This window comes from Propithecus coquereli, unplaced genomic scaffold (genome assembly GCF_000956105.1).
Source record: "Propithecus coquereli isolate 6110/MARCELLA unplaced genomic scaffold, Pcoq_1.0 Scaffold672, whole genome shotgun sequence".
Classification (NCBI taxonomy): Eukaryota; Metazoa; Chordata; class Mammalia; order Primates; family Indriidae; genus Propithecus; species Propithecus coquereli.
This window is the reverse complement of record NW_012152752.1, coordinates 236,965-259,130: the sequence shown is the minus strand read 5'-3', so window position 1 is coordinate 259,130 and position 22,166 is coordinate 236,965. Positions and strand designations below refer to the sequence as shown.

Sequence of the window (22,166 nt, the reverse complement as noted above, 5' to 3'; positions counted from 1 at the left end):
CAAAGGTGTGGAAGGGTTCGCGGGAGGGAGTAGTCTAAGGAAAGAGTGGACTCCCGGCAGAGCTGCGGGCCACACAAGGCCTGGGCTTCGGATCCAACGTGGGCCAGTCCACAGGCCCGATGCCCAGCAGAGCAGGCGGGTGCTGAGGTGGTGCCAGGCGAGTGTAAAGGCAGGCAGGGCACGGGCGCCAAGCACGTCTACCGGCCAGCGCGTGTACACGATGACCATGGATTCCACACAAGGGGCTGGTGATTGGCAAAGGGGCTGGGCTGGGGCTTGGCGGTGCTGGTGGCATGAGGCACTACCAGAGTGGGGAAGGGCCCTGTTCGGGAGGGGGGAGCTGAGGGAGGGACACTTGGGTCTAGATCTTGGAAGCAGAGCAGTCACCAGGAACAAGAAATGGCTAGACCATGGGGATGGGTGGTTGTAAGGGGTAGAGGTCAAGATCACTGCAGGTGAGAGGTTGAGGAAGAGGCCAAGTTGTTGGAAGGATCCCTCCCGCGGACAGTGTGTTGCCAAGAATGGCTGGAGCAAGACGGTAAGCAAGGCAGGCAGGCAAGGTTGTGGCGGATGTTGACATCAGAGGTCTGATCTGATGGTTTGGGCTGTGGGAGGCTGGTAGGAAGGATGAGAAGGGCTCTGGAAACGTAGTGGGGGCAAGGACACCCCCAGACCCACGGTACACTGGGTGTGGGAAGAAAAAGAGACTTTCTTAAAAGGGCTGCAGGGGACAGAGTGGGTTCCGGCAAGGCCAGAGGTAGAGGGCGGGGAGGGATGCAGGTTGCTGAAACGAGGAGAGCCCGCAGCTGGTGTCTGAGGCCAGGCACCATTCAGAGAAGATGGTCAGAATCCTAGGAATTTTGCTGATGACGGAGGAGGAGTTCCAGAATGCACAGTGATTTGGGGGCAGGAGATGGGAGTGCCCTAAAAGTGAGATAAAAGGCAGAAAAGGGTCAGTTTGGATGGTCCCAGGGCAAGTTCCGTGACAGCCAGGGCAGCATGTAGTATTGAGGCTGCGGGTCTTCAGGCCGGGAGGTGGGAGCTTCGCAGGAGCCCAAGAGCCCGGGACCAGGCAAGACACACCGTGGCTTCCCTTGAACCCCACGAGGGCAGTGTTTAGGCCAGTGCACCATGTCTGCTGAGGAAAGCTCTGTGGCAGGGCAAGGAGGGCTCACCCGAGGTGCCTTGTGACGTGCCAGGGCCTTTGCATGGAGCAGGTGAGGAGGTCCAGCCCTGGGCCTCCCGAGGTAGTGCTGAAAGTGCTCAGGTCCCAGAGGGGCCCGGCGCAGCTCAGAGGCTAGGCTGCTGGGCTGTGCGGCCTGCCAGAAAGCCAGCCAGCAACCTCCCCCACCTGCCCGGGCTGCAAGTCCCCAGGGCACCTTGTCATCCAGCTCTGCTAACAGGATTCTCCCCTTCCTGCCGAGGGGTGCAGGTGGGCATGGAGCACGGCTGGCAGGATTGGGGCCAGGCCCTGAAATCCTGGGCGGTGGGTGCTGTGCCTGGTTCAGGGATGCGGGTGTTGAGGGGCAGAAAGGCCACACAGCTGTAAGCAGGAGAACCAGGTTATGTCAGAGCTCACGTCTTGGCTGGCCATCCTGCTGTGTGGCCTCCTGACAGCTTCCACCCAGCATAGTGGCCCAAGGAGCGACGGGGGTGCGGTGGTAGACCCTGGAGGCTGGGTCAGAAAATGCTGCGGCCCCACTGGCCTGCTCCCATGGGGGAGGTACTAAAGGGGAAGAGGCAGCCCCAGGCCTGGGCTCTCTGAAAATGTGGCACTTTATTATATAAAACTATTCTGTCCTCCCCAGTCCCCGCCACAGGCTGTGCTTCAGGCTGATGGGTCAGCGGCCGACTCTGGAAAGACGGCCCTTCATTATCAGAGAGCTGCTCAGCCTGCCCGGCCAGACTCAGGGTGCGGGCAGAAGGGGACGACGCCTTCACCCGGGGGTGCCCTGGGGCAGGCTGGGCCCTGGGTCGCTCTGTGTGTCTGCAGGCCGACTGCTGTAGCCCAGCTTCCTCATGTCCTTGGTCACCACGTTGAAGAGGAGGGTAACGAAGCCCTGAGACCGGACGCGGGTCACTGGGGACAGAAGGTCAACGTCAGCTGGGCTGGGCTGGGGCAGAGACAGACCCCAGCTGCTTTGGGAATCTCTCTGCCTCAGTGTTCTCTTCTGTAAAATGAGGATGACAGTGCCTAGCCTGTGTCCCTCACTGGAAGGCAAAGGGGCTGAAGCAGGGACAGACAGACTTGGCAAACCCTCTGTTCTCCCACCAGGCCCTCATCTGGGAAAGTTCCTAGGCCAGCTCCTAGTGGCCGGGCAGGTCCCTGGGCACTGCGCCCGCCTAGTCCCACCCAGGCTCTAACCTGCCTGTGCGGCGGGGGGCATCGTGCTTTACCTTCCCGGCCTTCACCCTGAGCCACCACCTTGGGGTCTGTGTACTCGGGCCGCCGTCCCATGAACCAGCTGGGAATACAGGAGAACATGAGTGAGCAGGGCTCCTACCTGGGTATTCCTGGCCTCAACACCAGCTATGGGCTCTCCTTGTTTCAGAAACCTGCATCCCTCCCCCAACGCTAGCCCAGGGGCCAGGCCCTGGGCAAAGCCTTCCCGAGCCCGCCCTCCCTCTGCCCGTCATCTTAACGGCGTCCCTCGTCTGAGTCACACAGCCCATGGAGGCCTGGCCGGGCTTCCACCAGCTCTCAGGTCTCTGCAGCCCCAGTCCTCCTCCGCTGGAGTGCCACGCCTTTCCATCCCAGTCTCCCATGGGTTTGAGTCCCTGGGGGCTGAAAGCTGAGGGATTTGGGGCTGGGTGTGGGTACAGCCTGAACCTAGGTGTAGATCCCAGAAAGTTGACAATAGTTTAGTGGGGGAAGGGAGGGGACAGTGTGACCCCCCCAAGCCTCCCCAGGAAGGAGGCTCAAGAGTCTGTGAGGTGGGCAGAAGGGCCAGATCTGGGCTGCCCAGCTTTTCCTCTTAGTAGCGTGGGATCTAGGACAAGTCACCTCCCATCTCTGAATCTCAATCTTGGCAACTGTAAAATGGGGATCATATGGCACCCACCTCATGGGGTGGGGGGGTGAAGGCACTCTGTCAACAGCCAGATAGAACATTACCCTTCCTACCTAGGCGGTGGCCCTGGGATGCTCTGCAGTGACAGACACTGTCATCTGACTCCGCAGGCAGTCCTGCTAAGCATGCAGCCCTCAGCCAGGAGGGCCTGGGACACCCCTGGCGGGAGCTGGCTCCAGGGACTGGCGTCCAGGCCACGCCTCCGACACACCCACTCAAGCCGGAAAGAAGACGGTGCACTATTCCCGGCTGGGTGGGTCCGGCAGCCGCGGGCTTCGCCCCGCCCAGGAGGAATTTGCGGGCCACAGGTGCCCTCTGCTCCACAGCTCCTCCCGCGCCCAGCCGCGTCCTCTCCCGGGGAAACACCGACCCCCCACCCCCACCAGGCTCCCAGCGCCGGTGGGGCCGTGGGGAGGGGAAGGGAGGGCCGCTGGTAACCATGACAACGCATGGCTGTCCAAGCCACCGTCTAGCCCTTCCACTGACAAGGGCCGGTCCTGGCAGGGCAGGGCAGGGCAGGGCAGGGCAGGGCAGGCTCCCAGCCCAGCCTCGGGGCAGTGTAGCCAGGGTGGGAACAGGGAGTGAAACACCAGGACACACACTCCAGAAGGGGACAGGCGGGGCGGGCCGCAGCCTCTCTCTGCGACTCCACCCTAGGGCAGGGCTCTGGGAGCACCCACCTCAGGTGGCTGTCAGGACTGACGCACCAGAAGCAGTCCCCACTGAGCCCCACGGGTCACAAGTGCTAATGCACGGAGCTACCATGCTCGCTGCGTTTCTAATGCTCCCTGGGCTACACCAGGGCAGTCTGCCTGGCTGACTGGGGCGTGAGAGGCGATACAGACTGTTCTGGATAATGTTCCAGGCAAGGGCCTGGGGCAGGAAGGACCCAGTGGGCTGGAGGAATGGAGGCGCGGGGGAAGCAGGCAGAGCCCCATGGCAGGGCTGTGCAGCATTCGGGTGAAGCTAATCCTAAAGGCGAAGGGATGTGCCTGGGCAGGCTCTAGCGGGGAAGGCATGGCCTAAGCTGCTTCAGGAACACCATTTTTGTCGCTATGTGAAGACTAGATTGGGGGAGCCGCAGTAGGCTGAGTAATGGCCCCCAAAGATACCAGGTCCCAGTCCTTGGAAACCGTGAATGTGACCTTATCTAGAAAAAACGTCTTCGCAGGGGTGATGGAGCCAAGGAGCTTGCGCTGGGAAGCGGCCCTGGATGATCCAGGAGGGCCCCGAATGCCATCACACGCATCCTTACACGAAGGGGAGGCAGAGGCTGGAGTGACGCGGCCACAAGCCAAGGCAGGCCAGCAGCCGCCAGAGGGAGGCTGGAAGAGCCAAGGAACAGTCTGTGGGGGGTGCAGCCCTGCCCATGCCTTATTTTGGCCCAGTGATAACTGCTTTTGGGTTCCTGTTCACCAGAACTGTGTGAGAGAATAAATTTCTGTTGTTTTAAGCCATCAAGTTTGTGGCATTTTGTTGAAGCAGCCATGGGAAACTAATAGCGGGCAGAGAATGTTATGGGTAGGCCCTTTAGGCTGAGGAAGGACAGCTGTGGGGAGCAGAGAGGGAGCCCCCGGAGGGTGCTGGGAGGGGTGGGAGAGAGGAGTCGAGATGCCCCCAGGGCTCTGCCTGAGCAGGGAGCCTCCATAGACCCCCGACCCGTCTGGGAAGAGTTTGCCAATCACACGGCCTTCGCTAATCAGATGCTGCCTGGTGCTTGAAATGCGAGTTGAGGGCCCCTCACAAGGGGTGGAGAGGGCCCCTGCACTGGCTGCTATCCCTCAGGCACAGGCACAAACCTCACTGCTCTGCAAGCCAGAGGCCTCTGTGGGTACAGAGCCCTCTCCTCAGAGAGCGCCCACCTGCAGGCCCACGTGCCTCTGTGGGCCAGGACGGCCGTGTAGACTCTCAAAGCCCCTTAATGTTCCCCAAGCCCACAGACGTGCACTGCTCCACTGCTTCCCTGACAGCCCTGTGGGGTGGGCGCTGTCACCTCCAGGTGGCACTGGCCCAGGGCATCTAGTAAAGAAGTCTCTTCCCACATGGCAGCCTCTCAGAGGGGCTCCTAGGGGCGATGGGAACCTAAATTCTTGGGCTGAGGCCAATGGAGACACTGCTGTCCCACCCCGCCACAGGCCTCAGAGCTCCGTGAGGCATCCCCAGGGCTGAGGCTCGATGCCATCCTCTGCCCAGCAGGGCTCTGGCCAGGTCTCACCCCGGTACTGGCCAGGCCCGCAGGGGCCATTTGCCAGCTGCTACCCAGGAGCCCAGTGGTCGTCCACCTCCTCTCAGCCTCACTGACCTGCTGGGGGCAGCAGTGGCTTGCAGCTGAGCCGCGCCAACAGGCGCTTCCATCCCAAACCCCCAAGTCAGCCAGCCAGGGCTCAACTGCATGCGCCCCAACCTCCTCCCCCCATCTCCCACCTGGACATGGTAAGGGGTAAGAGGCCCTCCCTGGGGCTTCCTCCAGACATCCTGGGCCTCCCCGCAGGCCCTCGTGTCCTGGCCTTGCCTGCCTGCCTCCCCTGGCATCTCCCCACATCTCCCCTTGCTCACCACTTACCAGCCAGACATCCTGGCTGCCCCTAACATGCAAGGCCCACACTGTCCTCAGGGCCTGGAACATGCTGTTCCCTGCGCCCGCCATGTTCTTCCCCCCCCCATCTTCCCACTTAGTCTCTGCTCAAATGTCAGCTCCTCCCAGAGGCCCCGTATGTAAAGGCATTTAGTAACTTACTGAGAAAAGCTATCCATTATCTTATTACTGTTTTCAGGTGTTCAGCTCATACTGCTGTAACCTGTTTACCACCTTTTAATGTCACAATATGTCATGAGCATTTTCCCATCAGACAAGAGTGTTTCCCCTGCTCCATCCGACACAAAGACTTCTAACAAGGCACAGAGTAAAACTGCATGGATGCATGCTGCTAGAACAGTGGCTGTAGGGAGCCCAGTGACTCTCAGCACCTCCATGGGACGTGTTTCTAGTTGTGCCCACTCAGTGGAGCGACTTGAAGATCTGAGGTGACCAGGTACATAAAGAGGGGTGGAATGTGACACCCAATCCTCCTCTAGATCAGAAAGAGGGGCTAGGGGTTAGGGTAGAAAACTCACCTTGTAAACTTTTGCAGTTTAGACGTAGATTCCGGGACAAACATGGGGATGGTCCTCTTGTGCCTGAAACAAATGTTTTCGCAGACAGATGCAGAGCAACAGGCAAGCGACAGAGCTTTCTGAGCCTCCCGCCAGCAGCAAGCAGCAACACTCACAGATCAGGCCGGTGCAGCCGCAGCGTGGCTGAGTCAAGGTCAATGCCAACAAATCTAACCTGCGCTGGCTGAGCGCGGGGAGACAGCCGTGACCACCACCGGCCCGGGCCCAGCCTCACAGAGGTCAGAGTCCGTGAGGGTCTTTTTCTTTTCAGGGCCCACTCCCTCCCCACCCCACTTGGTGTGCAGCTGGCAGCACGAGCCTCACCATCCACCCGCGTGCGGTTCTTCCCAGATCTGGGCTGCACCCCCCACCCTCCACGCCAAGCTGCCCAGGTCCCTGGGGGGCCCCAGAGGATTCCCAGCCTGAAACCGGGACAGATGAGGTGATGTCTCTCCCCAGAACAAGCCCTGTTGAGGGTGCCTGGGTCCCAAGGTGAGCATGGCCCAGTGAGAGACAGGCTGAGGCCCAGCGACCAGGTCAGAGTGAGGACCTACCGGCCAGGTGAAAAGGGCACGTGCACTGCCCCGTAGCCTCGGACCACATCGTTCCCGAACACGTCTGGTCCATACACACTGAGCACAATCTGTGGCCCTTGGGAAGGACAAGGCAGGGGGTTGGCAGGTGGGGAAACACAGGGAAGGTGCGGGGCAGAGAACAGGGGGTGTTGGGCTGAATCACAGGGTGGTGCTCAAAGCCCTGGGGCTGTAGGCTTGAGGGAGGCAGGAACAGATGTGGGAACCCGGACTGCACCAAGGGCTTCTGCCCACCCTGGTACTTCCTGTGCCTCCAGTGATGCCTGGGCAGGCATTCTCTACCATCCCTCTCACAGCTGGGGAGACACAGCCAAAATGCTGTCCCTACTCTGTCACTTGACGGACACAGCAAGTGCCTCTGCAGGCCCTGTGCTAGGCACTGGTCCCCAGCTGTGATCAGAGCAGATGAAGGGCCTGCCTGCTCTCTGGGAGGTTCCTGATGGAGGCAGCTACAGTCAAACACACACCAGACGGGCTCACAGGACCGGGGTGAGGGGCTTGGTTTGGGGGTGTCTAAGAGAAGTCAGAGAGAAAACAAAGACCTTCTGGGCAGTTACCTTTAAAAATTAACAGTGATGCCTGTTTCCTGCTAACATCAGGTCACATTAGGTGCTTTCACCTCATTAGCTTCTCTGTCCTCTACATGTAGGGGAGAGATCATTGCCCCAGGTGAAAGGTGAGGCAGTGAGGCCCAGGAAGGGCCTGGACGGAGGTGGCCTGCCAGGCCCCAATCCTGCCACCTGAGTGACCTCAGGCAAATTACCTAACCTCTCTGCCCCTCAGTTTCCTCATCTCTGAAACACTTGGCATAGAGCCTATGTGTAGTAAGCACTCACGAAATACTAGGGTCAGGTTTGCACCCCTCCCTTCACTACCCCACACCAAAGGTGACCACTCTTCTGAATTGCAGGAAACCAACTCGTTACTTTTCTTTAAGGCTTCACTGCCAAAGAATGTGTCCCACACATGGTACTTTAGTTTTACCCATGTTTTTGCAACTTTATATAAAAGGAATCATAGGCTGGGTGCAGGGGCTCATGCCTATAATACCAGCACTTGGGGAGACTGAAGCTGGGGGATCACTTGAAGCCAGGAGGTTGAGACCAGCATGAGCGACATAGTGAGACTTTGTCTCTACAAAAAATAAAAAAAATTAGCTGGGCATGGTGGCGCACAACTGTATTTCCAGCTACTTGGGATGCAGTGGCAGGAGGATCGCTTGAGCCCATGAGTCTGAGCTATGATGACACCACTGCACTCCAGCGTGGCCAACAACAGAGTGAGACCCTGTCTCAAAAAAAAAAAAAAGGAATCATGTAGTATGTATATTTTTGTACTTAGCCTCTTTAACATTACGTTTGTGAGATTCGCTCAAATGGTTTGGTGTATAGGAGTTTGCTAATTTTCAATGCTGTATTATATTCTACCATCAAAATATGCCACAGTAACCATTCACTCTAGTGCTGAAGGACAAGCAGTCTGTCCCTCCTCTGGGGGCTGTGGCACACAGTGAGGCGCTGAGCTCTGTCGCACAGGCTCTTGGCGCACTTTGCACACTTCTCTGGTGGGTGTACACCCAAGAAGGGCATCATAGCACAGGGCATGTCTATGTTCCCTTCTTAAAGGTAACACCAAGCTGTTTCCAGTGGGGTCGTACCAACCTGCATTCTCCCCAGCGGTGCCATCTGAGTTCCTGCTACTATGCCTCGTCAAGACTTGGCATTATCAACCTTTTAAATTTGAGTTCTTCTTTTTTTTTTTTTTTGAGACAGAGTTGCCCGGGCTAGAGTGTCATGGCATCAGCCTAGCTCACTATAACCTCAAACTCCTGGGCTCAAGTGACCCTCCTGTCTCAGCCTCCCGAGCAGCTGGGACTACAGGCACATGCTACCACATCTGGCTAATTTTTTCTATTTTTAGTTGTCTGGATAATTTTTTTTTCTTTCTATTTTTAGTAGAGATGGGGTCTTGCTCTTGCTCAGGCTGGTCTCAAACTCCTGAGCTCAAGCAGCCCTCCCGCCTTGGCCTCCCAAAGTGCTGGGATTACAGGCATGAATCACTGCACCCAGCCAAATTTGAGCTATTCTAATGAGAGAATAGTGGTAGCTCACTGTAGCTTTAATTTGCATTCCTTAAATTTTTTCTCAATAAAATAAGGTTGAGACCTCTTCCTGCTTCTTGGTCATGTGGATGTCCTCTTTTGTGAAGAACCTGCTCAAGTCTCTTGCCCGGCTTTCTACTGGATGCTTTTCTTGTTGCTTTTCAGTATGTAGGTACGTGTGCATGTCCCGTGACTTGTCTTTTCACTCTCAATGACGTCTCTGGATGAATAGAAGCCCTTGATTTTAATACAGTCAATTTCATTTATCTTCTCCTTTAAGGAGTCCTCTTAGAAAATCTTCCCTTACCCTGATATCATGCTATAGGCCCCCATGCTATCTTCCTGATGCCTATCATTTTGCCCTTCACATTTGGATTTACATAGGCATCTGAAACTGACTTGTATATGTGCGGTCAGGCTTCATTTTTTTATCCCGTTGTCCCAGCACCATTTACTGGAAAGACCTTCCTTTCCCTAACCTACTCTGCTTGCCACCTTTGTCATGAATCAACATGTGCTTAGGTCTGTCTGTCTTGGGGGTCTCTATGGATCTCTTTGTGCCAAAACTACATTGTCTTAATTACTGTGCTTTATAACGGAACCTTTATAGCAGGTAGAACAAATATATTTTGATATTATTGTAAAGAACATATGTATTTTGAAAATATTTTCTATTTATTGCTGGTACACAAAAAGCAATTGATTTTTGTACAGCAATCTATTAATTCTAATAATTTATAGATTATTTTTGAAATTCTGTATGATTGTATCATCTGTGAATAACGACTATTTTGTTTTTCCTTTCTAATTCTTATAGTGTTTACTTGTACAATGTTGGTGGTGATAACAAGCATTCTCACCTCACAAGAAAATCTTTCAACATTTCACTAGTAAAAGTGATATTTGCTCTAAGCTTTTTGTAGATAACCTTTATCAGATTAAGGAAGTTTGCTTCTATTCCTAGTTGACTAAGCTTTTATCATGAATGGATGTTGAATTTTATCATGTGTTTTCTTCGTTTATGGGGATGATCATGATTCTTCTTTTTAATGTGGTGAATCACACTGGTTGATTTTAAATGTTATATAAGGTTTGTATTTTTTTAATAAACCCTTCTCATATTATCCTTTTTATATCTTGCCAGATTCAGTTTGTAAATATTCTGTATGAGATTTTTGCAAGTGTTCATGAGTTAGTTTCTTCTTTTTAATGTCTTCAACAGGCACTTCTAATCAAAATAATGCTGATCTAAAAAAATAAGTTGGGGAATGTTTAATCTTTTTGGTTTTAAGAGTTTTGTGTAAGCCTAGTTTTATTTCTTCCTTAAATATTTGGTAGAATTCACTATAAAGACATTTTGGGCCTGGAGTTTTGTGTGAAAATTTCTAATTAATTACAGATTCAATTTAATAGATACAGGACTACTCATATTCTCTTTCTTTTTGTGTCAGTTTTGGTAGTTATATTTTTCTAGGAATTTGACCATTTTGTCTAACTTGCCAGATGTATTAGCAAATAGCTATTCTTAATATCTTTTCATTGTCTGCAAAATCTGTGATTATGTCCCTTTTTTCATTCTTGCCATTTCTGTCTTCTCTTATTGATCATCTTAACCTGCACGTTTCAATTGTAAAAAACAACTTTTTTCTTTTTATTTTTTTGAATTGAGACGTGAGAAGGTAACTTGTCTTTTTTCATCTTCTCTTACGTAAATGTGCTTCCTGTTAATTTCTACTCTTTTTCATTCTTCTACTTTCTTTGGGTTTAATTTGCTGTTATTTTACTAATTTCTTAAAATGGTGCTTAGATTACTAATTTTCCAGCCTATCTTCTTTTCTAACATATACATTTAAAACTACAAAATTTCCTTGTAACCAGGATTTTAACTGCCCACTACAAAGTTTAAATAGTCAAATATTTTCACCATAATTCAATTCAAAATTCCATTATTCCATTATTATTTCTTCTTTGACATATGGGTTATTTTTAGAAGTGATTTTCTTGTCTTTCAAACATAAGAAGATTTTCTCATTAACCTTTTGTTATTGATCCCTAACTTAATTTCATGATGGCCAGAGAAAATACTCTACTCCCCCAGAAAAGGTGAAAGAGTTTCCCAATGAATCCTTGATTACTCACTACCTAGATTACCATAATGGCTGACCATGCTAGCTTTAGCACCTATCTTTCCATGCTTCAGTCAATCCATCCTACTTATTGTGAGGAATTTCAAAATTGCAGGTATCTGTACACTTTCTCTTTGAAACTTTTTAAATTAAAAAATGTTTTAATTCTTATGGGTACGTAATAGTTGTATATGTACTTTTTTTTTTTGAGACAGAGCTGTCACCTGGGCTAGAGTGCAATGCCTTCATCACAGCTCACAGCAACCTCAAACTCCTGGGCTCAAGCGATTCTCCTGCCTTAGCCTCCCGAGCTGGGACTACAGGTGCACACCACCATGCCTGGCTAATTTTTTTCCTATTTTTGTAGAGACAGAATCTTGCTCTTGCTCAGGCTGGTCTTCAACTCCTGGCCTCAAGTGATCCTCCGACCTTGGCCTCCCAGAGTGCTAGGATTACAGGCATGAGCCACCGTGCCTGGCCAGTGTATACTTTCTTTAAAATACTTCACTATGTATATCATTAACTAGAGCTCAATATTTTTTTATAGTTCTTGAGATAAAATTTACACATAACAAAACACACAAGTCTTAAGTATACTATTCAATGGATTTTGACAAATACATACACCTGTGTAACCCAAATCCAGCTGCTTTAAAGATTTTCCTTTCATCTTTGGTTTTCAACTGTTTTATTATTATGCATCTAGGCATGGATTTCTTACATTTAGCCTGCTTGAGGTTTGTCTTCTTGAATCTGTGGCTTAATGTCTTTCATCATTTTGGGAAAAACTACAGCTATTTATCCCTTCCGATATTGCCTGTGTCTCGTTCTTTCTCCTCTCCTAGGATTCCAATTGCATACCATAGATTTACTATTAATATATTCTGTCTCCTGCTCTCTCTTCAATATTTTCTATTTTTGTATTTCATTGCAGGTATATTCCTTTGACTGAGCTTTCAGTGTATCATTATCTCTTCAGTTATGGTTATCATATTTTTCAGTTCTACAATTTCTATTAGAATCTTTAAAAAATGTCAGATACTCTAGTTCTCTGCCATAATTGCCAATATTATGTTTTCTCTCTTTTGGTGATGGTAAGAATGTATCTGACAATTCTAGCATCTGGAGTTCCTGTTTGTTTCTTGCCTTATTTTTGCTGGTTATCCTTCTTGTTATCTTGATGTGCCTCTTACTATATGCCAGACACTATATTTGAAAAAATATAGAAATAATTTAAGGCTTCCTATTTGCTTTTTCCAGGTGACTTGGCTATAAAAAGCTTTGGAGCTTAATCCAAAAATCAGGGGGTTGAAATGATCAGAGGCCGGGCTGCCATCCTGTGAGGCTGCTCTACTTCATCTCTCCCTTATCTCTAGGGCAGCTCTTTGAGGCCTCCACCCAAGTTGCAAAGATTTTCCTAAGGCCCTCTGCCCCACCAACCCCTTGGAGGGTTCTGAACATTAGTTTTTGTCCCCTGGGCACAGAGAAGCTGTCAAAGGTCTTGATCAGTCTCCTAGTCACCTCTGTTGGAATCAGCAAACACTCTCAGGGAGATGCAACTGGGGTCACATCTCTGGATTTCTGTTCTCCTGGATCCTGGTAGATCTCCACTACTTTGCTAACTCTCTGAAGCCTTCAAGGTGGTTGTGTTTTGTTTTTGTTTTTCAGTATTTTATTCACTTCTCCTAGCCATCCTCAGCAGGAGCAGGCTGTTTCTACCACTTGGTGCTTTGTTCCAGGAAGGCTACCAAAGCTCTTACTCAGGGATGATGACAGCAGGATGGATGTCCCTGCCCAGAAGGACAACAGGCAGCCCCTGCTCCAGAATCTCTGCGCTCTGGTGAACCTGGACCCAGGCCACATGCAGTAGAAAGGCCTGGACTATGAAATTAGATGGGGATGAATTCAAATCCACACTCGGCTACTGGCTGGAAAGCAGAAGGCAAGTGATACCAGTTTTGAGTCTCAGTTTCCCAAGATGGGAAAAGAAATGAAGAGAAGTCTGTCTGCCAGATAGGACTAGGAAGCTTGGACAAGTCCACATAAAGTATTCATAGCCCCCATGGAGCCTAACCCCAGGGTTTGCATACAGTAGGCACTTATTCAGTGAAAGTAAACAATTAGAATGGTTAATAATGACCAAAGTAGGAGGTGAACACTGCAAGCAAGGGAGCCCTTGGGACGGAGGTAGGAGGTAGGATGTGGAAAGTGTATCTTGGCAGAGGGAACAGCATGAACAGAGGCTCAGAAGAGGGCACTTGAGGCCTAGCACAGAAGGAGCGAGTGTTAGGGTCTGGCGGGAGCACAACAGGCCATGGAAAGTCAAGAGGCACAGGGTCGGCTGGGCGCGGTGGCTCACGCCTGTAATCCTAGCACTCTGGAAGGCCGAGGCAGGTGGATCGCTTAAGGTCAGGAGTTGGAGACCAGCCTGAGCAAGAGTGAGACCCCGTTTCTACCAAAAAATAGAAAGAAATGATCTGGACAACTAAAAAAAAAAAAAAATATATATATATAGAAAAAATTAGCTGGGCATGGTGGCGCATGCTTGTAGTCCCAGCTACTCAGGAGGCTGAGGCAGAAGGATTGCTTGAGCCCAGGAGTGTGAGGTTGCTGTGAGCTAGGCTGATGCCACGGCACTCACTCTAGCCAGGGCAACAAAGCGAGACTGTGTCTCAAAAAAAAAAAAAAAGAGGCCCAGGGTCACACCTCCAGGCCAGATAGCTGCAGTGTGTACACTGGGCTCAGGCATCTGCCCTTCACTGGCACAGCGACTAGCAAAGGTGCCCATTGGGACCTGATCCACTTTGAACTTGCATGAGGCCAGCAGCACAGCATGTAGAAGATGAACTGGGTTGGAGTGGGGATGAGGAAGAGGAGGGAAAAAAGGGCAGGTGGCCAGAGAGAGAACATCAAAGGTTGGTGCAAGAGCCCAAGTGACAGGTAGTGATGACATGAATGTGGACAGTGGTGGACAGGACGAGGCAGAGGCTGCCCTGGGAGTGCTGCGTGCAAGCTCTGGGCCCCTGTCCCCCAGGGCCTCTGCAGACTCACAGCCAAAGGGGTTGGTGCTTTTAAAGGTGATGTCGATGGGGAAGTTCCACACCAGCGCATGGCATGCATCTCGGCTCTTGGATGTGATCTGTGAGATCCCCTCCTCCAGACCCTGTGGGGACAATGACAGAGTCAACTGGTGTCTGAGCATCAGGCTGCCATGGCTCCTCCCCTTGCCTTGGGTGGGCAGCTGCGAGGGATGTTTCCTCAGCTACCTTCTACCAAGACATTAACTCCCAAAAAAAGGGGACTAAGAAGTAACAGAGCACCTCTTAGTCTGGTACTTTAATGCATTATCTTATCAAAGCGTGACAACGCAGGAGGCCAGCCACTCTCCCAGGCACTAGTTCCTGTCCCCTCTTGCTTCACTGAAGGCAATGGCACTGACACTGTTTGCACTGTCCCTCCTACACCACCATTCTCACCCGGGCATCCCTCTTGGCATACACGTATATACGATTTTCTCAATCACAGGCGATCTCTCCTGATTCTACCTCCTCCTCCACCTGCCTGCTGATTCTTTCCTCCCCTTTACGGCAAAACCCCTCAAAAGCGTTGTCACACTCACCAGCTCCAATTCCTCCTCTGCTGTTTTTTCATGAACCCACTGCAATCTGACTACTGGCTCCCCCACTCTACCAAAAGGTTTTTTTAAATAATACCAGTGACCTTGACATTGCTATATCCACGGTCATTTCTGTCCTCATTTTATTTGACTCATCAGAAGCATCTGACACAGCTGATCACTTCTGGAAGTTGATCTGCTTCTTGATACACTTTCTTCCTTTGCTTCTGGGTCTTTCTACCTCATGGGGTGGCTCCTGCTCAGTAGCTCTTGCCGGTTCCTTCCCAGCATTGCATGTCCTGAGGCTGCGTCTCTGGCCGGCTCCTCTACCTGCACTTGCTGATCTCACAGCTTTCAATGTGGTCTAGAAGTTGACAATTCCCAAATTCATGTCTCCAGCCTGGTCTTCACCTCTGAACTCCAGATCGGCATTGCCCCATCTCCCACTGCCAACCTTGCATCTCCACTGGGATATCTAGTGGGCATCTCAACCGTAATCCATGCTGGGCTTAGCGCTAGGGAGCTGTCCCCAATCTGCTCTATCCATAGTCGTCTCACTGACGGCAACTTTCTACTTCCAAGTGCTCAGCCTAAAAACCTTGGTGTGATTCCTAACCCCTCTTTCTCTCATACCCTACATCTGTCCAACAGGAAAACCTGTTGGCTCAATCTTCAAAGTATACTTGAAATCCAACCACCCCTCACCATCTACGGCTGCCACCCTGCTCTTCCATGTGTGCTGCCGTCACAGCCAGCTGGTCACCCTGCTCTTGCCCTCGCACCTGAAATTTATTCCCAGCATAAAAGCCAGAGGGATCTTTTTAAAACATGAGTCAGGTCATTTTCTTCCACGTTCAAAACTCTCCAATAAGGTCCCATCTCCCCTTGAGTAGAGGTCATGGTCCTTACTCTGACCTTCTAAGCCCTACAAGATCTGCCACCCTGTGCCTCTCTGCCCCAGGACCTTTGCACTCTCTGCTCCTTCTGCCTAGAAAGTTCTTTCCACAGATTTCCACATAGCTTGTTTCCTCACTTCCTTCAGGCCTTTGCTCAAAAGTCACATTTTCAGTGAGGCCTTCCGTGGCTGACTTGAGTCTCGTCTCCCTCTTACCCTTTCCCTCAGCACTTCTTATTAGCTAAATACTAGACTATGTGCTATTGACTATTTGTCCCCTCCACAAGAGAGAATGTGGACTGCAGGAAGACAGGACTTCTGTCTGGCTCTGTTCACCACTGTACCCCAGCACCCAGAAGACTCTCGATCAATAGTCTGTCAATGAATGGGTAAAGGGAAAATAAGTATTATCATCTCAGTTGTACAAATAAGGAAACTGAGGCTCAGGAGGTTAAATAAGTTGAGCCTCGATTTCTTAAACTGACGTGAGGATTAAATAAGCGCTTTGCAAATAGTAATGTGTGGTGCTGGCTGAAGTGGTCACCAGCATCCCTCTCCTGTGGAGACAGGCTGCCCCTTGGGAAGTCTCGGCAGGAGAGTGACTGTTCTGCCTTCTGACTCTGCTGCGTCCTCTCCGGCAGCTGAGGAGAGGCCAAACAGTGAGGGGACTGGCCCGGAGTGTCTACAGCCCAGCCGCTTCCCGGCTGGGTTGCCGGAAGACCCTGCCCATGGGGTCTTCTTTGCTGCCACACGCAAATTCACAGGATCGGGTATGTGAGTGAGCGCAGTCTTGGGGACGGATCGGGGAGCCCAACAGTGGCTGTGCTCTATGCTCTAGTTTTACTAGGAACAAACTGAGGTTTGGTTCCCTCTGAACTTGGTGTCTACCTCTCAATGGGTTCTGAATGCAGAGAAGAAGGGTGTGATAAACACCTTTGGAAACCCCAAAAAGTCACGAAGGCCCAAGAGTCCAGCTTACCGCTGTGGGGGCCCAGTCCTGGCCATACACAAAGCAGTACTTGCAGTAGAGGTTGTCGAACTCAGGAAACTGTGGGAAAAGCATACATGTATTCTGTTTACCGGTACTCATGCTGAGGCCAGTGCATCTACTAGCAGCCGACAGCAATTCTGAACATGAGGCACCTGGGCTGGGGTCTCAGAGACAGCTGGGGATGTGGACATGGAGTTTAGTGGAGAGGCTGGGGACCCGGATGTGGGAGAGTCCCAAGCTGCTGCCACCCCTGGGCCTGAGCCTTGTCGATATGCCCTTCCTATTTCTTCATCTGGAAGACTCCTGCTCATCCTTCCAAACATATCCTGCTGGGAGCCTGCCCCACTCCCAGACTGGTTTAAGGGCTACTTCTTGGCTCCCTCAGCCCCTGTGCTTCCCTCCATCAAAGCACTGATTGCCTGTGTCCAAGTCTGTCAACTCCACTAGACTGTGAACAGGGAACAGGTTTGATGCTTTTCTGTGTCCCCAGTGCCTGGCACAGGGTGGACACAGATGTTGTCTAAGGGAATGGTGCTGAAGTGAAAGGTCTGAAAACCCAGGAAGCCATCAGGACATGCTTGGCTGGAGCTGAGGGCCTGGAGAGAGGGAGGGGCCCAGCACAGAGGGAGAAGGAACAGTAGGTGTGTGTGTGGAGGGGGGCACTGAGAGCACAGATGCATATGACCCAGCCCAGCTGAGAGCCCCTAATGGGACAGAGCAGGAGAAAAGGGGAAGATGGTCTGAGGCACGAGGCCATGGCAGAGGACAGGGTGGGAGCACAGGGCTGTATCTCTGATGAAACAGGAAAGCAGGAGACACCTACTAATCATCAGGCCCTGTGAGAGCTGTCCCTGAACCATCTCAGTTAATCCTCACAATAATATAAATAATAAACACCATCTCCAACAGCCTGGAAAGACAGTGTAGCAAAGCTTTCAGGTCAGACAAACCTGGGTTCACTTCCCAGCTATGCCACTTCCTTTGGGGAAGTCTTCCCAGATGTAAAAGGTGGATGTTAGTGATACCTACTGCACAAGGCTGTTGTAAGGATTGCATAAGCCGTGCTGAGCATGGAGTTTGGTGCATAGCAAGGACTTGTTGAATGTTGAGGGTTTTTTGTTTTGTTTTGTTGTTGTTGTTAGAGACAGTGTCTTGCTATGTTCCTCAAGCTGGTCTCAAACTCCTGGCCTCAAGTGATCCTCCTGCGTCCACTTCTGAAAAGTGCTGGGATTACACGCGTGAGCCGTTCCGCCCTGCCTAGTTTATATTTACTTATAATAAATGGTTCTTATAAAGTGTAGGAGGATGGAGAGTAGGTTCGGTCGGACATGCACACACCATTCTTGGATCTGACTAACCAAAGCATCCAGATTCTAACTCACGTTCACCCTGGGGGTTCTCAGCGCATGGCACTCCCTGCGCATGGCACGCGGCGCGGATCCCCCTGTTACACCCCGGAGGCTCTGGTCCGTGACTCAACCAAGTGGGCGCCATACCAGCCAGGGCCACAGGCTTGGCCGAGTGTGACCTCCGTGCTAGGTTTGTTTCCACACCTGCACATCGAGGCTAAGGATTCCCAGCAACCTCGCGCCAAGCCTCTCAAACGCTTGCTCCCCTCCCCCGCCTAACCGAGAGGCTCGGAGGAATGACATGGCTCTCCGGGGGGCCACACAGCAGCCCAGGGGATTACGGGAAAGGCCCCTAGGGGGCACTCGGAGGCGGGCCCCGGCGGGGTCCAAGGCCGCTTACCTGGGCGCTTTCCACCTGCCCGTTGACCATGAGTAGGAAGACGCTAGGACCCCCGGCCGCCATGACAGGGCTGGGGGTTCGAGAGACCCACCTAGGCCGCACGCGCAGTTGCTAAGAGGCGCCGGGGTTGCCCTAGAAACAGACGGCGTGGCGCGCGGGACGTGTTTCTCCGCAGCGACTCCTTCGCGAAAGCCACTGCCTGCGTGTGTGGCAATGCGCAGGCGCAGTCAGTGGGCGCCGCCGGGAGGGGCGGAACGGCATGTGAGGCGGGGCCTAAAGGGCCGGGGCTCCGCGGCCCCGCCCCTTTCTGGGGCTGAGGGCAGGAACCTTGACCGGTGAGTAGAACCCGGCCCATCGCGCGGCCAGTTACGGTACCCCAGGGAGCGTGTGTCCACTCTGACTTGGCCTGCTCCGCCCCGACGCGCGGAGACGAAAAGAGCGGGGTCACGGGGAGACCCGCCCCTGACTCAAGCCTGCCGGAAGGCAAATGTTTAAAATAGCCCTCGGCCACTAGACGGCGCTGTGGCCCTGCGGGGGCGTGGGGAGGGCTTGGGGAAAGCGGAGGGACGCTGCCAGAGCTAAAGGTAGCAGGCGTGGTGCTCATAGGAGGGTCCCCAGCTGGGGCCAGGCAGCTTGCATCAGGTGGCCGGGATGCGCCCTTGTGGCTTTTGAGAAAAAGTTCTATTTTTTTTTTTTTTTGAGACAGAGTCTTGCTCTGTCACCTGGGTTAGTGTGCAGTGGTGTCATAGCTCACAGCAACCTCAAACTCCTGGACTGAAGTGATCCTCCTGCCTCAGCCTCCCGAGTAGCTAGGACTACAGGTGCACACCACCACACCCGTCTAATTTTTCTATTTTTAGTAGAGATGGGTTCTTGCTCAGGCTGGTCTCGAACTCCTGATCTCAAGTGATCCTCCTGCCCCGGCCTCCCAAACTGCTGGGATCACAGGCAAGAGCCACAGCACCCGGCTAATTTTCCTATTTTTGGTAGAGATGGGGTCTCGCTCAGGCTGGTCTGGAACTCCTGAGCTCAAGCAGTCCTCGCTTCGGGCTCCCAGAGTGCTAGGATTATAGGCAAGAGCCATGGTGCCCAGTCAGAGAAAAAGTTTATTAAACAAAGTTGGGGAACCTCAAGAACACTTACATCCAATCCACCGCTCCTCAATGTAAAGCTGGGGAAACTGAGGCCCATGGAGGAGCAGCCCCTGGCCCCACAGTTAGCCAGTGCTAAGGGGAGTCAATGGCCAGAACCCACGGGTCTGCTAAGGCCCTGTTCAAATGACGGTTACTCCTTGGCTGCCCTAAGTCACAGCTGTTAACACACGGATCCAGTTCCTGTTAGTGCTCGCCATGGTTTGTATTTGCACGTTTGTTATTTCATAATCCAGGCTAATGCTTGCCTCCCTCACTAGACTGCCAGTTTTGTGAGTCCCGGGACCATGTCAGTCTTGTACCCTCATGGCCTGGCGCATAATAAACGCTTGGTAGCTACTAACTTGTTGAATGGATGAATAATTGAAGACATCTGCTTTTTACAGAGGAGGAAACAGACTCAGACAGCAGACGTAACTTGGACACAATCACAGCAGCAGGTAAGTAGCTGAGTCAGAATTCAAACCCAGGACTCCACAGGCTGACAACCCTCACTGCCTCCTCTGTCTTGTCCTGGGGCAGGCCCATGGGCGCTTCTTGGCCGATGTGGCAAAGGAGACATTCAAGGCCCTATCTTGGATCCAAGAAATGAAGAGATGCACAGGTGTGTAGACTTTAGGGAGGCCAGGCCCGAAGCAGGGACGCCAGGTCATCACCCCCTCCAGCACCCAGCTGCCACCTTGGGAGCAGAGCAGGGCAGTCCCATCGGACACCTGTGCAAGAGAGAGAAGGAGTGGTCACAGCCCAGCCCAGACCCACTGGAACCCCCTCCCCAGGGGAGCAGACACTTGACCGGGGGAAGGGGACTGTGGCAAGCAGGGTTCACACATCGGACAGGAGAGGCTGGGGAGGCCGGATGGATCAGGGGCCTGAGTGCAGGGCCATCTCCCTCCCCAGGGACCTGGTCATAGTCCCCACCCCTCCCACCATCTCTTTCCAGTTAAAATGCACTCTCCCACAGATTCTACCAGTCTCGTCCAATTCTTTCCTCCTTGTGGCCTTTGAGGTTCAGTATTGCACAAAAGTTAGTTTTCAGCAAAATGCTTACAATTATCAAATAATCAGGGGCTCCCAGTAGTTTAAAACCTGGCCATGTCAAAGTCTGCCCCACAGTCAAATAGGACACAATGGGGGAGCCTCCTTAAGGGGCAGGAAGCTCTGGAGTGGCCCTCAGGGGTGCAATTAAGCCCAACCCCTGGGTTTTAGGGAATAGGAGACCCCAGGGTAGGGTGGGAGGGTGACCAGGCCTAACTTTACCAAGTCTAGTGACATCAGAAGGGACATTGGGGGAGGGGGTCTCAGCACCTGCCGGAATCCTTACCACCAGTTCAGGTGGGCCAGTGGAGGGCCTGGTGCTCTGGGAGCCCCTGGGCAGGCTGTCCTTCAGGTCAGCACAGTCGGGTTGGAGGAGAAAGTCATCTGTGTCGGTGCCGACCTGCAGTGGTCTCAGTCGACACTGTGCAGCTCTCAGGGCGGGATGTAGGGATCTGCACAGGGGCGGGGGCAGACCTTCAGCCCAGCTGATATCTGGCTGTGCGGTTGTTAACATTTTGCCAAGTCTGCCCACCCCCTGACACCTTCCTGGGCTTCTGGTCCTCCCAGACACGCCTCGTTCCCACCTTAGTATGGTTCTGTCTTCTGCTAGACTCTCGCACAGGCCCCTCAGGGACACTTCAAGCCTATTGTGATCTGGGACACACTGAGGCCCTTGAGGGGACAGGGAGGGGGTGGGCAAGGTGGTGCCCAGTGTCAGCCATCCAGCAGGGGTGAGTCTGGAAGCTGACTCGGGCATAGCAGGGTGTCAGTGCCACCCTCTGCACTGCATGCCCATGTCCCTGGTGGTGACGAGCAGCTGGCCAAAGCCCCCGCAGGGTCCCGAGCCCCACCTGCCTGTCTGCCTCTCCTAGTCTCAACCACCCTGGCCTTCTGCTCCCATCCTTACCAAAGTCGGGTTCAAACCATTGGGCCCAGCAGAGCTTCCATGGGAGGATGAAATATTGGGGCTGGGTGGCCAGGGTTACAGGCTGCACAGCACTGGTGAGACATGGAGGCCTTGCCAGTCGTGCCAGGTCCAGGCCACCAAACCCAGAGCCCCCTGGTCCTCCTGAGGACAGGGGCAGCTCCTCCACCCGGGACTTGATCTTGCAAGTATCCAGCCACAGTCGATCTGGACCCAGGGTCACGTAGAAGTGGGATTGAGGCCAGCTGTGGAGAGAGGGTAGTGAAGGCTGGGCGAGGCAGGGGAGCCTCCCCCATGGAGCCCCTCTCATTCAGCCTTCCAGCCCCTGTGCCCACCCGGCAAAGCAGCTGGCGCCTCTGAGCACCACTCTCGGGAGATGAGGGCCCCCTCGCAGTGGTAGCGGGTGTCCAGGAAGATGCTGGCCTGCCAAGGCCACATATCTGGGCCCTTCCTACTGGAAGCCTGGGCTGCCTTGGGCCCTGCGCCCTGGGAGAACGAGCTCCACTCCAGGTCCCGGGCCCTGCAAGTCTCCCATCTCTTTCCCTCCAGCCCCTGTGGACCTCTGCAGCCCCAGCTCCCGCCCTGTGTCCCTCCAGCTTGAAATCAGACCATCTGCAGTGGAATCCTGTGTGGCTTGGGGAATGTCACGGCAGGATCAGACTAGTGACCAAGCTGGGAAGGTTGGTTGGGGACTGACACTGCTGAAGGACACCAGGGAAGCTGACCCGCCGAGGGCAGAGGGGCACAGAGGAGGCTGGTC

General features: G+C 52.8%; 1 protein-coding gene across 1 annotated transcript; it reads right to left on the bottom strand.

Moving 5' to 3' along the window:
* Positions 1-1,800: 1,800 nt before the first annotated feature.
* Positions 1,801-18,522, bottom strand: B9D1 (B9 protein domain 1). Its single transcript, XM_012660659.1, has 7 exons — positions 18,296-18,522; positions 16,535-16,603; positions 14,096-14,207; positions 6,779-6,875; positions 6,186-6,248; positions 2,398-2,465; positions 1,801-2,080 (listed from the first exon to the last, which is right to left on the bottom strand). The coding sequence occupies exons 1-7, from the start codon at positions 18,356-18,358 to the stop codon at positions 1,938-1,940; spliced, it is 615 nt and encodes a 204-aa protein (XP_012516113.1). The 5' UTR covers positions 18,359-18,522; the 3' UTR covers positions 1,801-1,937.
* Between the last annotated feature and the right edge of the window lie 3,644 nt (positions 18,523-22,166).

Bases quoted from the DNA above. Each gene is read 5' to 3' on its own strand.
- B9D1 (XM_012660659.1), bottom strand. From the start codon at position 18,358: ATGGCGGCCGGGGGTCCTAGCGTCTTCCTACTCATGGTCAACGGGCAG. The intron at 16,604-18,295 runs GTAAGCGGCCTT...CTTTTCCCACAG, and splicing joins GGCAGGTGGAAAGCGCCCAG to TTTCCTGAGTTCGACAACCT. The intron at 14,208-16,534 runs GTAAGCTGGACT...TTGTCCCCACAG, and splicing joins AGGACTGGGCCCCCACAGCG to GGTCTGGAGGAGGGGATCTC.